The sequence below is a fragment of the Chaetura pelagica genome, unplaced genomic scaffold (genome assembly GCF_000747805.2).
Source record: "Chaetura pelagica isolate M959 unplaced genomic scaffold, ChaPel_1.0 scaffold158, whole genome shotgun sequence".
In the NCBI taxonomy this organism is placed as follows: Eukaryota; Metazoa; Chordata; class Aves; order Apodiformes; family Apodidae; genus Chaetura; species Chaetura pelagica.
Window position 1 is genome coordinate 34,799 of NW_009954182.1, and position 17,071 is coordinate 51,869.

Sequence of the window (17,071 nt, forward strand, 5' to 3'; positions counted from 1 at the left end):
CCTGCTGACTGTGTCCGAACACTTTGCTTGTTTGAGGATCTATCATTTCTGCATCGAGCCATTAACTCCTAGAAGAAAAGTTGAACTTGATTAAAGTCACAATGATGGGGATAACATTCTAAAAGAAACTCTTTCAAGGGTTAATAAGTTTTTGCTTCCTCTACAGTGTCTTCTGTAAGGTTGAATAATTGTTGTTAGTTTGCGAGGTTGGAGAGCCATCGCTGTTGAATCTGAAGAGGTTTCTAGATGATGCAGTAGGTGGGTGTGTGTTCTCACCCCACTCACCAGTCAGATGTGTTATTGAAGGCAAAGAAGGGAGGATGGGGGTCTGTGTATTAACCAGACTTGAAATGTTTAAATCTTCAGGTAATTAGACTGTAAGGTAGCAATTGCTTATTGAATTGTTACTTGACTGTTCATTAAGCATGGAGATTAAATATTTCTGATATGTTAAAATTGTCTAATTTTATCTTGTATATAGACTTCCAAGAAGAGTTTAGTGGAGTACTAAAGCTTTACTTATATTTATGAAGTAGCAGACAGGCTTTCAGGAGTGTCTGTAATACAGTTATTGCACTTTGCTTATCAGTATGCTAGTAGTAATGGCAAAGTAATGTTCAAAACCACGTATCTTTGAAGTTCAAGCTCTTAATAAGCCTTGAATTTCTCTTACACACTGAAACCATAATTCCTCATTGGTTTGGGGAAAAGTTTCTGATAAAGGGCAGCTCAATTAATTGCTAATATTGGATGTAAGACTTTGATCTCGGTGCTAGGATTGCAGTCAAGCAAGAGTTCTATGTTTCTAGTAAATTTATTTAATCTTAGGAAATATTCTGCCATATTTTGTTGTTTACACAGGCCAGACAGTTTGAACTGAGTGTTTGTCAAAATAATTGAGTACTAATTTTGACTTTTTAAATGGATTGGTTTTACTGGATGTATTTTTAGAAAAGTGCAGAGTATGTTTGGTCTTTATTTCTGTAGTGACTATAATGATAGTGTTACTGCGGGGTTTACTGAACAGGTAACTTTATGATAAGCACCAGTTGAGTATCTCTAGGTATTACAGCTTGAATTTAATGCTTCTGATGTCATATTATTTGAGTTACATTATCAAGACCTTCATTAAACTGCAAGAGAAGCACTTAGACTGTTTACTTACTAGTAATTAATTGCTTCTACTAATAATCTTTTTGCTGTGTTTAAGGAAGATTTCTGTAAACTCCCAATCTTCCTTTCCTCCACCCTGCTTACATCTTTATAACTATATTAATGCTGTGTGGGTTTTTGGAGAGTTTTTAACTTTTATTCAGCTAAGAGTGATATTACTGGTACTGAGTTATAGGAGAATAATATACCAGTCTTGAATTTTACTGATGCTTAGATAATATTGTTTGACAGACTTTTTTTTCTTAAATACCACACATGGTTGTGTCAGTCTAATGGATGTCTGCTTTTCTTCTTCCCCACCCCCGTAGGACTAGTATTGTGTAGCTAGATCACTGACTGTCAGCATCCACAAGCTTAGTGTGTATCTGGCCACTTAGTTCTTGCTGTGTGGCAAGTTAGTCTTTGTTTAGGAAGTTTCTGGCCATTGTAATGACTGCACTTGGTTTTAGCAAGCTCATGGTAGGTCTGTGCAGTGTTGTCCTCCTTCAGTCGTAATGATCATGTGCTTGTTTAAGGTGTTAAAATCAATCAGTTGTGCAGAGCACCAACTTGAGGTGAAGTAGCTTGAATCCTGATAGGACCTGATTGTCCTCTTAGGACAATTTGACTTGCGTTGAATAGGTGGGGTACTCTGAGCTTCTTTTACATGGTCTTGGCCCTGAGGGTTTCACAGAGCAGTCACTGTTCTTGTTTTCTTCACAGTTGGCCTGAATCAAGATTGGTACCTTGTTTGATCTAGGAAGGGTGCAACATGAGAGAGGGATTGTAACTGGTAAGAGCACAAGCATAACTGGTTTGGAGTTGCAGGAGCATGTGCATACAGAGAAGGGGTGTTGCTTGTGAAGAAGCTGTCAGTGCCTGCCTGCTCTCAGCATTACTTCACAACCTGCAGGAAAATAACATGGTAGTGTAGCAGAGATACTACAGTTGTCCCTGTGATAATTTTTGAGACTTGCTTTGATTTATCTTAAAACTGGCTAGATTTTACATTGCTTCTTCAGTGCTGTGCGTGGATACTAAGGATTCCTGTGGTCAAGTAGGAAAATCTAGGGTAACTTTGCACTTTAAAAATTACTGTATAACAGTCAGATCTGGGTTTTGTTTCCCATTCTAATGGCTTCATGTTTGCTCTTTAAGTACGTATGAGCAATATATGTTATCTTTAAAATGCTACAGCTGGAATAATGGTCTTAATGTTTAATTTATTGCCTATTTTTCTGCTTTCTCGCTAGTAATAGGTTCCAGTGTTACATACATGGTGCTTTCTCCATGACAGTTGCATAAAAGAAGCCTAATGCAGAACTTCTCTGTGAACTTATGACTTAACAGATCACATTTCTGCCAGTTGCTTGCTCCTCAGTAGAAATTCTGATAACTGCATCAAAATAGTGAAATAAATTGAAATGTTTTTAAATAAGAGGGAAGACTTCTGTTGAGGAGAAAAGCTACTGGTTTTAAATCTCCTTCAGAGAGAATGAGAATTTTTGGCTTGCAAGTCCAAAGCTACAAACTGTTATGCAAATGCTTTATATTAATTTTTTCTTTCATTGAGATATTTAACCAGCTTTAGCAAGATGTTGTTAAGTGTAGCAAAGCACAATATGAATGATGTTACAACTACCTGAAGGGAGATAGTAGTTGAAGGAGTATGGGTGTATGGTGTGTGTGTCAGGCTCTTCTCCTAGGCAACTAGTGACAGGAGCAGAGGACCTGGCCTGAAGCTGCTTCGGGGGAAACAGCTTGTGGAAAGGGTGATCAAATACTGGAATGGGACTGCCCAGGGAGCTGGTGGAGCCACCACCCCTGAGGATGTTCTAGGAAAGGCTGGATGTACCACTAAGTGCCACCACTTAGTGCCGTGTTCTGGCTGATGTGGCGGTGTTAGGTCATAGGCTGCACTTGATGATCTTAAAGGTCTTTCCCAGCTTTGGTGATTCTGTGATACCAAATCACAGAAGCCTATCAGCATAGGATCAAAGGAATGTAAGACCTTTGTTTTAGACCTCACCAAAAAGAAGAAAAATTCAACTCCCACATCACTGAAAATCAGTAAGAACTGGTGAGATCTACATGTTACGCATTAAAGCCAGTAAATTCTCACTGCTGGAATTCTTCCACTATAGGCTTGATACTTAATATTGATAGATGAGAATGAGAATGTGTTATGAGAATGAGAATGTGTTATGAGAACTTCTAATGCTAATTCATTTTCTTTCAGACACTACTTCAGTATGCTGGCAGTCGGGGTGCATCAGAACATATTTTACCTTTTTTGGAAGTATATCGGATCTCCATCCAGAGCTTTGCTAATGCACGACCTTACTTGACTACAGAATGTGAAGATGTTCTTTTGGTACTTGGCAGACTAGTGCTGTAAGTTTTAAGTTGATACGTTGATATTTAAAAAAAACCAAACACCTCAAACTGTACTTAATAAATGAAAGGACAAGTTGTTGAAAATAGCATAATCTTAATTTGACAACTATTTCCTTTTATTATCTAGTAAATGTCTTTAGTACTTTTTTAATCACAAGAAAAACGTAGTTGGGCATTTTGTTAATTAACATGAACAAGTGGTAAGGCTTTGCTCATTTTTATTTAGATAATTGTGCAGGTATTAGGAAAGTTCTTTCTTGAAGATTCTGAAAAATGCAGGTTTTTTTGTAGAAAAGCTTAGTATAATCCTCATTAAACAGAAGCTTTAACATTAGACCTTCATGGACAGATTAATAAACCTGTATCACTTGCTATGCAGTTGCTGCTTACATGTGTTCCTTACTAGTAATGCAAAGTAGTTCTGCACATTTTCCTTTCTATCGAGGTTATGCTGTTTTGTATTTATTGCTGTCTAAAGTGGTGCATGCAGGCTGTTGCTATAGGGTAGCAGAACAGTAATTCAACCTGAGCTCTTTGACAAGTGTCTGTAGACATAACTTTATGCACAGTGGTTCTTCAAGCAAGAGAGAGTTCCATTCATCAGCCAAATTGGCATAACTTATACTTCCTCAAAGTCTGTTCTACGTGCAAATCAGCTGTTTGTAATTAAAGAGTGTAGCCTGGGAGCTTCCACATAGTTGGAGTATAATCAAATATTACCCTTAGCCAAAGAAGGCTAACTTGATGTGCTGGTCATTCCTTGCTGGTAAGGTTTCGTTTGAGGAGGGGGTTTGAAGATCTAGAACCTTGAGTATAAAGACCATCATTGAATAAAAGTAATTCTGTGACAGTTTTTCAATGAGCTATTTTTCCTTTGTTATCAGTAGCTTACTTGCTTGGTGGTCTGAAGTCAGGTGTTCTTTTTGAGAAGAATTTTGAAGTGAACTCCTTGGTTAAATACTCTTGTTGTAATGTATTAACTTGCATTGTAAATCAACAGCTCAGAACCAGATATGTCCATATGATGCCTTGAATTATTTTTATTTTTTGGAGTTAAGAGAAATATGTGAACTAGGAGTTATTTATTTTTTTTAAAACCTGTCATGAAGGGAAAACATGTGAAATCAGGAAAAGTCTGTCTTAATATGAAAACTAAAGTCTTAAACTACTAAACTACTTTACCTGGCATATACATGTGTATTTTTGGTGAACTATCTTAATTGCTTGTGCAGACTGTCTCTTTATGGATAGAGTACTCTCCTTCATCATGTTATAATCAATTAGCTTGTGTATTCTGCTGTTTTCTTTCCATGTCAGTTCAAATCTTTGTTTTTGACTGGTTTTGTATGCAAATCATCCATACTTGGAGTACTTTCTGTATACATTACCTCTGTTACATACCATAGGGTAGGAAGCCCAAATCTGTATCAGAATTGTTTATCAGAACTGCTTTTCTCTTGTTGAGAAAAGACAGGATATTCTGCTTCTACTAATACGTTTTCTTCCATCTTTCAGTGTGAGGATTTTGTTTGCTGTTGCTTTTATGTTTAGAAAACTTTGTGGTGGAGAACACTAGAGAGGCTGGCTTGCTGAGATCTCTCCTGTCCGTGATGGTGTTTGATGATGTGTGATGACGTTTGAGAGGAATCAAAGACTGAGAAGGTCGATGAGTGAAGCTGCAGATAGGGTGAGGTAAAAGGCATACCCAGCTGAATTCTCCCACGTTTTTTTCTTTTGGATAAGAGTTTCAAAGGGAAGGAGAGAGAAGTTAGAGCAGGGAATTAGTTCCATGAGGGAGGAATACTATTACTTGGCTAGGGATGTGAAAGCATGTAACTGTGATTTTGGGGGAGAAAGTTGGCTTGCCCACAGCTGTTGTACACAATGTGTTTTCAGACTTGAACCCTTATGAGGAATGAAACTAGCAAGCTTCCTGTTTTGAAGCAGAAATGCTCTTTTGAGAAATAACTTCCTCCTCCCAACATGCTTCGCAGCAGGGTGAGCCAGTAAGAGCAAAACTCAGTATATTGTGGCTTTCCCTGCCACCTAACCAGGTCGGTTGTGTGTTCACAGTAAATCTGACATGGTGTAGACACTATGCCCTCTATAAGAAACATGCTTGTTGGTCCACTGTCTAGCTGAAGAAAATAAAAGGACAGCTTTGACTGCTTGCTGCTCTTTGCAGATTTGGCAAATGATTGTGAGGAACAGGAATGTTCTTCTTGGCCATGGCCATGAAGGGGCATACCTGCTTTGGGCAAGTAGAACTTGGGCTACTTGTTTCCACAGCTGCGAAGCACATGTTGCTCTCAGTCCCCAATATTAATATACTAAAGGCATTGCCTCTGTAGAAGAATTAGTAAAGAATTAGATATTTCAGAGGTGTTTTTCATGGAGAATTGGTTTGCTGGCTCTCCTTGTGAATCTTGGGAAGCCCTTGAAGCTGACTGTTCACTTGAGTTCCTGTGGTTGCTTTTTTTTCTGCAGACACTGTGTGAGGAGCAAGGTGCTCATGTCACTGTCAGTATGAAATTTTACTTATATGAAAATGGTTTATGTGGTCCTAAGAGTAATAGATTACATTTAAAGAGTAGAAAGAATTATTCCCAGGTCATGTTGTGTTTGTCAGTAGCTAATATTTGGCTGCTATCTCATTAAGAGCTAACTCAACTCTTAACAAATGCAGGATGATTCCTGGCAACAGATGAACTATCTTTTTTAACTCTAGGAGGCTTAGCGTAAGTTTTCTAAAGATGAACAAAACTTTTAAAGATTATTTTCTAAAGATTAACAAAATTAGGATGCTTTTTAAATTAACTTTTAAAAACTTCTGTCTTAAAATAATAGTGAACGAGGTATAAAGTGAATACAGAATAATTGTATTGTAATTTTTACTGGAGTTATTCCTTTAAAAATAAACATTCAAATCTAGGAGATGTTCTCCTAAAAGGTATTTTGAAGTTGAGTTGAGATTCATTTGAGATTAATTATTTTTTTTAATAAGGGAAGCTTTCAAGCACCCATTACAGTTTATTTGCAAAAATTATGATTAAAGTTTGCAATTGAGTTTTGTGTAGGTAAGAATTGTAGTGGTACTGATAGACTAAAATAGAAAGACTTGACCTTAGGAAGTGATTTTGATATTTTTATTTCTGATCTTAGACATGATACCTAATTTCTGTGTAATTGCATTACAATAAAGAAGGAAATGTGCTTTTGGGGACAGAGGTGCACTTTGAAGTCTTGTAAAATAAGGACCAAAAGGAAGAATTAAGCTAAATAACCATTCTTCTCCTTGCTAGTAGGGAAGGCTGGCTGGTCTTTCTGCAGCTGTGTGTTTTGAGTCCATTCTTATAACAAAAACTTAGGCAGTTGATACTCTGATTATTTTTATGCCAAGGAAATTGTAATTAGAAAATCCTGGATATTACTTTTGCATTTGTGCTTTAAGTTTGTTTATGTGGTGGCTCTACACCCCAAGATTGAAATTTCTAATGGAGTGATTTCCAAACAAGTACTTGATATTGGGATTCTGAGGAAGGCTTCAGAACTCACAACAGAAGAATTTTAATTTCTTCGTTCAGCTTGGTCCTGGGTTACACAAAGCTTTGAAAATATATTTTCAGAATTTTGTTTGCTGTCCAAGTAGCAAGCAGCTTTAAAGGTTAAGTACAGAAAAATTATTTGTAAAAAGTTTATTGGCTGTTTTGTTTAAACTTGATGTTTTACATAGCCAATATCATCTACATGAAAAAGTAATCTTCTAGAAAAAGTATTTCCAGGCATTAAAAGACTGGTTATAGATAGGATTGGTTTACTTTGCTTACTTCTGAAAATGAGATGTGCATCAAAAGACTTTTCAAAAGCACATTGACCATCAAGTTTGCAAGTGTTTTATGTGATGAAAAGAGTCTCTGCATGACATATGAAAGCTGGGCATATAGCAAATAGTTTGTTTAGGTGGGGTTTTTTTTTGTTTGTTTGTGTTTTTTTTTTTTTTTTTTTTCGCTTAGGTTAAAATAGATTTCAGCTGCCGTAAGATTTTTTTTTAAGTTATTTTAAAGTTGGTTTTGTAGGCTTGTTTTAAAGTTGTGGTCTAGTAGCAACCACCTGGCTCCAAGATACCTGGGCTGGTGACTTGTCGTGAAAGCATGAGTACAAAGGAAAAGTGAGTCCTGAATATTTTATTATATTGAGACCTGTGTCAGTTGGAGTATCTGGTGATCCTGTTGCCCACTGTCACAGGCATAGTAATTACTGATATTCCAGTGCCTGATGATGTGAATAATTACTCAATGACCGTGGTGAAGGGTATTGTATTTTCTCCCTGTCTAACAGAAGTGTTTAGAGCTTTTGCAGGTCTAAACCCCTATTGAAAGGAGCAGGATTGTGCTATGAAGGCAAACTTATGAGATGTGAAAAGGATGGCTGGATGGTAGTACACTGTTTGTCCATCTGACCTTGTTCATGTATATGAGTGCTGAATCTTTCTGAAAACTCTAGGTGTAGCAGTTTCTTCAGTGTATTTATCAGAAGTCAGGAGGAGAGGGGAAAGGAAAGTAGGTAATTTTGGATACTAAGCAGTTTTGAAACTCTTATTTGCTTTACGGTCATCTCTTAGTTTTCCCCTCTCTCTAGCTTAGCTCTTCTATCTATGGTAAGATTGTTTTCTTTCATTCTTTTATTTACTATTTGGGAGTAGAGGTTTTGAAAAGAAAATAGCGAGTCGGAAACACTTAACAATGTAGGTGTAGCCAACAGCAATTATTCAGCACATTTATTATATGTGGAGTCTTAGTCCAGTTTATCTATGTTTTCGTTATTTATGAGAACAGCTTTGCTGTGCATAAATCTTGTGAATCTCTAGGCAGAGTGTCATAGTTAACACGTTTAGTTTGATTAGGTCAGATTGTTTTGTGCAGCAGTTGGGGTTTGCTTGTTGTGTTGGTTTTTGTTTCAGTTTTGTTTTGTTGGTGGGGTTTTTGGTTAGGAAATGGTATGTCACATACAAGTTTAGATAGCCCCTGTTTGAGGGCAGTGTAGGCAGTAGTTCTGACAGTGCTTTGTCTCCTAGAAAACAGTTATTCTTGTTCTCCCAAGTTTTTTCCTGAAATGAGATGGATGTGCTAAATGTGTTTCCTTTTGGAAAAGGGATGGCATTGACCTGATGGTCTTAGTGGGAACTCAAGTAGGTCTTGCTTTCCTCCATCTTGTATTTTTGGAATCTGAACTTACATATGGCATGTATAGGTCTCAAGTTTGCAGGTTATTTCAGAGATGTTAAACCTTTTCAAACACTTCCTGCTTTCCTGAATTCTCATTTGGAAAACCTGATGCACAACAGAAGTTCACACCCCACCATGATGGGGCTGACTCATACTAACATTAGTTGTTGACATAGTTGAAAAAGTGATGTAGCAAACTTTCCTGTATATAAAATCAAGACTGAGTGACTAGTCTCCTATTTTTAAGCAGAAGCTTGGCTTGATGAAGAACTTAGGGATGTTCTCCACCTAGGTAGTGCAGATAACTGAGCTACACAAATACAGCAGCTCCCTGGATTAATGAACTAGGAGTTTTACAATCAAACAGTGTTTGACTTTATTCTGAATGTCTCTGATATGCATATCAATGCAGGTAGGGTTTTTTTTTGTTTGGTAAGATTCACCAGGTGTTTCTGGGAATCTATTCTGAAGGTTCATTTCTGTGCTGATGCATGTCTTGACATAGCTTCTCAGCCTATTGCTTTTAGGATACTGCTTGGGATTTGTCCTCTAGGTCCATCTTTGTGCTGATGCATGTGTTGTCTTCTGCCAGGCTGTTCCTTAGTTTTATTTTCTTTTACATGTCAGCAGTGAACCTTTCAACCTGGGTGAAGCTGGCTTTCATTCTCACTCTAGGCAATGAGACCATGCTGGGGGCAAATGAATTTTATTCAGAATGGCTATTAGGATTCCTTTGTGAGAAGAGTGTGCAGAAATTCTTTAATGCAGTGTTGCTGAGCCACATTGAACACACAGTCCTGGATTATAAGAGTAGTTGCAATTTTATCCTGGCAAGACTGTGCATAGTTCAAGGGAGACAGAGAACTATTGCAGAGTCCAGAGGCGGGTGATGAAGATGATAGGGGAATTGGAGCGTCTCCTTGATGAAAGGCTGAAAGAGCTGGGACTGTTCAGCCTGGAGAGGAGAAGGTTGAGGGGAGACCTTATCAATGTATACAAGTATCTAAAGGGTAGGTGCAAGGAAGATGGAGCCAGACTCTTCTCAGTAGTTCCCAGTGTCACAACGAGGGGCAACAGGTACAAGCTGGAACATGGAAGGTTTCATTTAAATATAAGAAAATAACTTCTTTATAATGAGAGTGACAAGGCACTGGGACAGGTTGCCTAGGGAGGCTGTGGAGTGTCCATCTCTGGAGATATTCAAAACCTGCCTGGATGCAGTCCTGGGTAAAGTGTTCTAGGTGATCATACTTCAGTGGGAGAGTTAGACTAGATGATATCTAGAGGTCCCAACTCTTTAACAATTTTGTGATAACAAAGAGGAGCACACTTCCTATATGATGACTCATACCTGATTATGGGGCTGTTTCTGACTTCTAACTGTTTTGTGCAAACATGTTTTAGTGTTACTGTAATTTCTTACCTGACTGCTAAGTAGCATGTGCCACAATGTTATTTAACATAAAACCAGAATGTGTTCAGGTAGCTTGCTTACTTGCATCTTACTTTTCCAGGAGTTGTTTTGAGCTACTGCTTTCAATTCCTGAAAGTGAATTGCCACATGAGGTGTGGTTAGGATTCCATCAGTCCATACAGGTAAGTGTTCTGACTTTCTTTTTTCTGATTTACTTTATTAACAAAAAAAAAAAAAAAAGACTGCTGTTGTGCTTATCTCCTTCTACCCTTCCCCTGAATTCTACCTGTCCCACATTGCTATTATCTAGGCAGCAAGAATTTCTGAGCAGTAAAAGACTAATTGTAGCTTTAAGCCCAACACTTGATTTATAACTACACAATTAACTGCAGCAAAAGAACTGTAGCAAATCTTGATCTATCTAATGGTTTGTGTGAGAGACTGACTTAGAGTAATGTAACAGCTCTGAAGTATTACTTTGAAGATAGCAAAAAAAATGTTTTGTGGAGATTGGAGTGGCAAGTTGGTGGCTATACCTGATTTCAGAGGGATGAATTAGTAGGACAGATCTTTAGTCCATGTGGTTCTTTGGAGTGTTTCTTCTGAGGTGGTGCTGAAACAAGCTCATAATACCACTGTTCCTACACTCAAATGCAAATGGCTACTGTAGACTATATGGGAGGAAGACATGTTTTCAAGGTTTTAGTCTGGAGGTAGTACCTGGCTGTCTGCCAGGACTTGTGTTCTTTATGGAGCTTAAAGTCAGGAGTAGTAGTGTTGCTGTGGCTATACTATTAGATGCTTCCAGGACCAGGGACTGGTCTGTTGCTGTTATTTCCTGTTCTAGCTTTAACTGTAACTGATGAAGTTGGAAGCTAATACAAATTACTGAAGTGAAGACTTTGGCAGGAAGTAATTGGAAGGAAGTGAACTTAGACGTTGCAGCTGTCCACATGCACACCTTGTCACAAGATCTTACAGCTCTGAGATTTCCTCAACTCCCTGAGGCTTGGCAACTGCTGATGCAGTAGCACTGAAGATGCAAGTATAAGGGTGCTAGAGGAACTTCTACTTTTGTTTCACCTGCAATCAGGGAAATTACAGATGTGGAAACTCGTCAGTAGACTGAGGGTGAATAAACCTGGCTCTTTTATACTGAGTGAAGCAGACTAGTAGAGCTTTGTAGTCTGGTGGTCTATGAATGGTGTCTTCAGGTGTGAACAGACCTCCTTTTCCTGAAATACCACTCTTACGACAACCCTAAAAAGAGTTGGGTGTGGCATTACTTGGTAGTAGAAAGAAATGCAGCAGGTACTGTTTAAATCCTATGGTCTTAGTATCAGAGTTTTGTCATTCATTTTGTGTGCTGGTTCATAAGACATGTGACTCCCTTAGTGACTATGACAGGTGGCAGTGGATATTGCAGCACTTCAGAACTAAGTGTGATGGTGGATCAGTTTATTTTGACAATAAAATAATTTTTGACCTGGCTATGCCATCTATTACATGTGGTGGTTAGTAGTTGTGGTGTTGCAGGGGTTAGGTCTGTGCTCTGAACTCATTCATTTGTGGGGATGCCACAAATAAAGCTGATCAGCCACAGGTTCATCTTCTTTGGCTGATGGAAGAAGCAGAAACTTACTGTTTCCAAGGCAGCTTTAAAATCTACTAATCCAGTCATCACTGGGTAGGGAGAAGCAAATCATAGAATACCAGGTTGGAAGAGACCTCAAGGATCATCTCATCCAACCTCTCTTGGCAAAAGCACAATCTGGACAAGGTGGCCCAGCACCCTGTCCAGCCAAATGGGTGTCCAATGTTAGGGAATTGTGCTGGTTTGGCAGGATTTTTTTGGTAGTGGGGAAAAGGCCCACTCCCCGCTCCAAAACCAGACAAGGAGCCATTTAGAGGAACAATGGATACACCTCTGCCATTAACATATGAAAGAACTGAAATCAGACCTGAGCAGTTAAAGAAAAAAATAATGACTGGAGAGGTAGAGGGTGCTGGGGGTTGGTGAGGAAGAAGGGGAAGAAGGTGCTCAAGCAGAAGTTTCCCTGCAGCCTATGGCAAGATGGCGGCTGTGTCCCTGCATCCATGGAGGAAGGTGGTGGAACATTCCCTGAAAGCAACAGGAGAGGTTATCTTGGTGACCTGGATTTTGTGACCAGTGGATTCAGATGATGCAGCTGTAGAAGCCCCTGGGCCAGGGGAGCCCAGCCCCTGTTCCCAAAGCCCATGTGACTCTGTGGGCAGTGCTGGACCCACTCCAGACCTGATGGGAAGATCTCATGGAGGAGAGGTTCATGGAGGACTCTCTCCCATGGGAAGGAATCCATGGGGAAGCAGGGGAGGACTGTGAGGAAGAAGCTGCAGGACCCCCCAGCCTGTGAAGTGACTCTAAACCCCATCCCCCTGTGCTACTGGGGAGAAGGAGGGAGAGAAATCAGGTACAAAGGGATTTGGGCCCGGGAAGAAGGGTGAGGTAACATGTGCAAGCCCTGCTGTGTGTGTGTCTGTGTCCTGTGTGCATCTGATTAATGTGAAATTAAATTATCATTTTTCCCCTAAGTTGAGTCTGTTTTGCCTGGGACCTTAACTGGTGAAGAACCCTCCTTGTCCTTTGTCTTGACCCATGAGCTTTGTTTTCCCCATCCCACTGTGTGTGTTGGGGGGAGTTGAGTGAGTGGCCATATGGCTGGTTCTTTGTTGTTGTGTTGGACCCAAACCGGGACAGGAATCCACCATTTTCCTGGTGAGATTATTCCAGTCACTTGTAATTGTGAAAAATTTTCCTGTTATATCCACTTGGAATCTCCGTAGGAGTCAATTGTGCCCATTAGGCCTCATCTTCTCCATGTGGTGTTTTGCTGAAAAGGAGTCTTCATCTTTGTAACCCCCCCTGTCAAGAAGTTGCTAACTGAGTTGGCTTAGACCAGTAATGTTCTCTCGTATTCAGCATTTGGGAATGCATAAACAAGAGTTTTCCCATTATAGCAGAGGTATCAAGTGGGTCTAAGAATTACTAGCTTTTATCTATAGGGATCTGCAAGTTCTTAGCAAGAATTGTTTCTGTGCTGTAACAAGCACATGTGTTTCTAGGTTTCTGAAACAAGTGTTGGAGCCTTGATACTTCTGTCAATAGAGAGCAAGTTTTTAGTCAGATAAGAGTACTTCATTCAGCCTGAATGTGTTGGAAGGAAAGTCTTAAATTCTAGGGACAGATGGGTGACACAAGCCCAGTTGTCTCATGTTAGCTTTTAGAACTAAAGAAAAATTCAAGATGTGTTGCTTCCAGGTGTAGTAGTGTGTCTTGTACTGACTTTTTAGACCTGTGTCTTCCAAGTTTAGCAGTCATCTCATGCTCCCTGTAGTTCAGATAGTAAAAGATTGGAGCAAAGCTTGTTAAACATGGTGGTACTCTGAGACCTTGCTGAAGAGTTATGTGGACTTTAACAAAGGGGTGCTTCTAATGAGATTTTTGCGGAAGCGCTTTTGCAGAAATATGAGAACATTTGTAACCTGCCGTGGAATACAAGAGGAACTTGCTCATCATCTGAGAAGGAGAGGGTAACAGAGAAGGAGTATGGAGTTGTACAGAGTGCAGTGTAGACCTTTAGACAAGAATCACTCATAGGCTCTTATGTGAGGACTTGTAGGTGTAAAACCTGTGACTATGTTAATGTGCCAATCTCCAGGCAGTGCCAGTAGCAAAGCACCACAAAATTATGTATTAGCACATGCCTCAGCTTGACAGATATGAATGTGCTTATTCTCTTCCTAACAAAAGGAGTGAGTGCCACCAGTGAGGAATCCAACTCCAAATGTAACTGGTGATTGCCTCAAAAGTGGGACAGAGGTATTTCTTTCAGATCTGCCTACAGTACTTTTTGCTCTGTAACAATCTGCGCAGGTGTTGAGAGTCAGTAAAACTTCAAATAAATTTTTGTGCCAGAAATGAAAAAGGTTAGGGCTTGCATTTCAAAGCAGCAAGGTGTAGGGGCTGTTCTAAAGTGAAAGTGGGATTGTCACTAATGTCCAGTTTATATACAAAATGCTATTAAAACTTTATTTAGTGTCTGAACCTTTTTTTCATCCTAAATACCTGTATTTATGCCCTGCAGTCCCCCATGAGCCCCCTTTTCCTTCTCTAAGCAAGACCAGAGGCAGCCTTGATGAAATGAAACTAAGATGTCAGTTTGTATGGCAGAGTCTCAGCATGGATTTTATACAGTGGCAGGAGGCAAAAAGGTGTGAACACAGGTGAGGAAATGCTGTAAAATATGAGTGAAAGGATTGGGGCAGAATTACAACAAGTAAACTCAATCTGGGGGAGGAACTCAGCAGAGAGGTACTGGGGGGATGGATGTAATCTGGCCAGTTCAGGAAGATAAAACTGTGTTCAAAGACAGCTTTAGTACAAGTAGAGATGTGTTATAATGGGAATGGAGTATGGATTGCAGAACAGGGTTCCCTTCAAGCCTTACGAAGAGCATGAATGCTCCTTTAGAAAAGTTGTGTATTGAGGGTGAGCATAAAAGGAGAAGTTTTGTGACACTGTAGTAGTTGCTAATGGATAGAAATCATCAGGATTGAAAAATCCTGGTATCTTCAGTAAATTGTTCCAAAGCTTGTATTTTCTCTTTAACTTTGTCGATAGGCTCTTACTGTGGTTTAAGTCCTTTCCTGACTTCATCTCAATGTAATGTTTTGTGTTGTTCTCTTCAGCAGCTGTTTATGGTGTTTTCAGGGCCTGTTTATGGTCTTGTCCTAACTTAATGAGATCTATGTACATAAATTTCATAAAAAAAGACAAACAACCCTATGAAGTATTCAGAGTAGGTTTTAAAATAATATTTACATTAATATTAGTCTGATTCTTCACTAGGTCAAATAATGAAAGGTACAGCTAAGCATCTAAAGTAGACGTGGAATGTATTGTCAGTAGTTAGTTATAAATGCTACGTATGTTGCAGAATTTGTCATAGAATCATAAAATAGTTTGAATTGGAAGGGACCTTTAAAGGTCATTTAGTTCAACCCCGCTGCAGGGAGCAGGGACATTTTCAACCAGAATAAGTTGCTCTGAGCCTGGTCCAACCTGATCTTGAATGTTACCAAGGTTGAGGTTGAAGCTTCTACCATCTCTCTGGGCAGCCTGTGCCAGTGTTTCACCACCCTCACTGTAAAAAACTTCTTTTTTATCTAGTCTAAATCTACCCTCTTTTAGTATAAAACCACTATGCCTTGTCCTGTTGCTACAGGTCCAGCTAAAAAGTTTGTCCACATCTTTCTTATAGATCCCCTTTAAGTATTGGAAGGCTACTATAAGGTCTCCCAGGAGACTTCTCCAGGCTCAACAACTCCAACTCACTCAACCGTTCTTCACAGAAGAGGTGCTTTATCCCTCTCATCATTTTTGTGACCCTCCTCTAGACCTGCTCTAACAGGTCCATGTTTTTCTTGTGCTGAGGACTTCAGAGCTGGATGCAGTACTTCAGGTGGGGGTCTCACTAGAGCAGAATAGAGGGGCACAATCATCATCTTCAACCTGCTGGCCATGCTTCTTTTGATGCAGCCAAGGATACAGTTGGCTTTCTGGGCTGCAAGCATACATTGCTGGCTCATGCCCAGTTTTGCAGTACTGCCATGTCCTTCATCTCAAGGCTCTCAATCCCCCTCATCCCCCAGCTTGTCCTGATACTGGAGATTGCCCTGACCCAGGTGCAGAACCTTGCACTTGGCTTTGTTGAACCTCATGAGGTTCACACAACCCCACTTCTAGAGCTTGTCCAGGACCCTCTGGATGGCATCCCATCCCTCAGGTGTGTCAACTGCACTCCTCAGCTGGATATTTCAGTGTTGATATCCTGAATCTAAACATAGTGCTGAATCAGCAAATCAGTTGACTTGTGTAATAGGCCTCTTGTTTCTTACCTTCTAAGGTTCTTGTTTCAGCCCATAATACAAAGATGCTGAAATGTGAATCATCCTCATAACCGAACTGGGCTCTCCTAGGTCTATACTGTGTCCTCAAGCCTTCAGATTAGGGAAGAATTGCTGTCAAGAAAACATGGTTTACACTGGATGTCTGCCTCACAGAATGTCATAATCTGAGGGATAGCAGTCCTACTCTTGTCCAAGTTGTATGATTGGTTTTTGTGCACTACATCCCTCTGTCATTGTCAGCAGATGAGTGGTCTCTTCTGTCTTAATTGCTGTGGCTTCTGGCTCCTCAGAACATGCAACTCAGTGGCAGAGGGACTTGGGATAAGTATCAAGAGTCAGTGAATCTCAGCTAGTGTCAGGAGCCATTACAAAATCTGCTTGTGTGGTATTTGGCTCTTGTTGGTTGATGATGCTTGCTGGGGCTGGGATGGGTATAGCCCTCTCCTGTCCATAGAGAGAGTGAGTTTATACAACCAGAAGTTGGTGTTTCCCTTTCTTTGCCTTTCAGAACTGTGCAAAGCTGAAAATCCTGTTTGTATTCAATCTTCTTCACTGGTACATACCTTGAAGCTGCTGGAACAGATGTTTGGGTGACACCACTGTATGTGGTATATGCCTAGAGCTCTCCATGGCTTCCTAAAGCTGTGTCTCTTGCAGTACATTTAAGTACAGTAAAGCACTGGTACAAGCTGATTCTTTATCTCATGTTTTCTGTTTCTCAGCAGAAGGAGCTGGAAATGTCTGAGTTAAATGCTTTCATGCAAATTATGCCAGTAAATGGCATAAATTCTAAAGACTTGCAGTAAAATTGTTTATTTCTATTTGTTATTAATGCTTTGTTGAAGCTCTGTGTGAAGAATCTGAACATATGATACCTCCAAGGAAATGTAGGCTGATACCAAAGGTCATCTGATAAAGCCGACTCTTCAGATTA

General features: G+C 39.8%; 1 protein-coding gene across 1 annotated transcript in view; it reads left to right on the plus strand.

Annotated features, from left to right (window-relative positions):
• The window catches only part of RLF (rearranged L-myc fusion), a 61,422-nt gene that overhangs the window by 8,261 nt on the left and 36,090 nt on the right, over positions 1-17,071 (plus strand). The window contains exons 4-6 of the mRNA XM_010002907.1: positions 2,859-2,996; positions 3,392-3,546; positions 10,289-10,370. Coding sequence (XP_010001209.1) covers positions 2,859-2,996; positions 3,392-3,546; positions 10,289-10,370 — 375 coding nt within the window. The remainder of the gene's footprint in view (positions 1-2,858; positions 2,997-3,391; positions 3,547-10,288; positions 10,371-17,071) is intronic.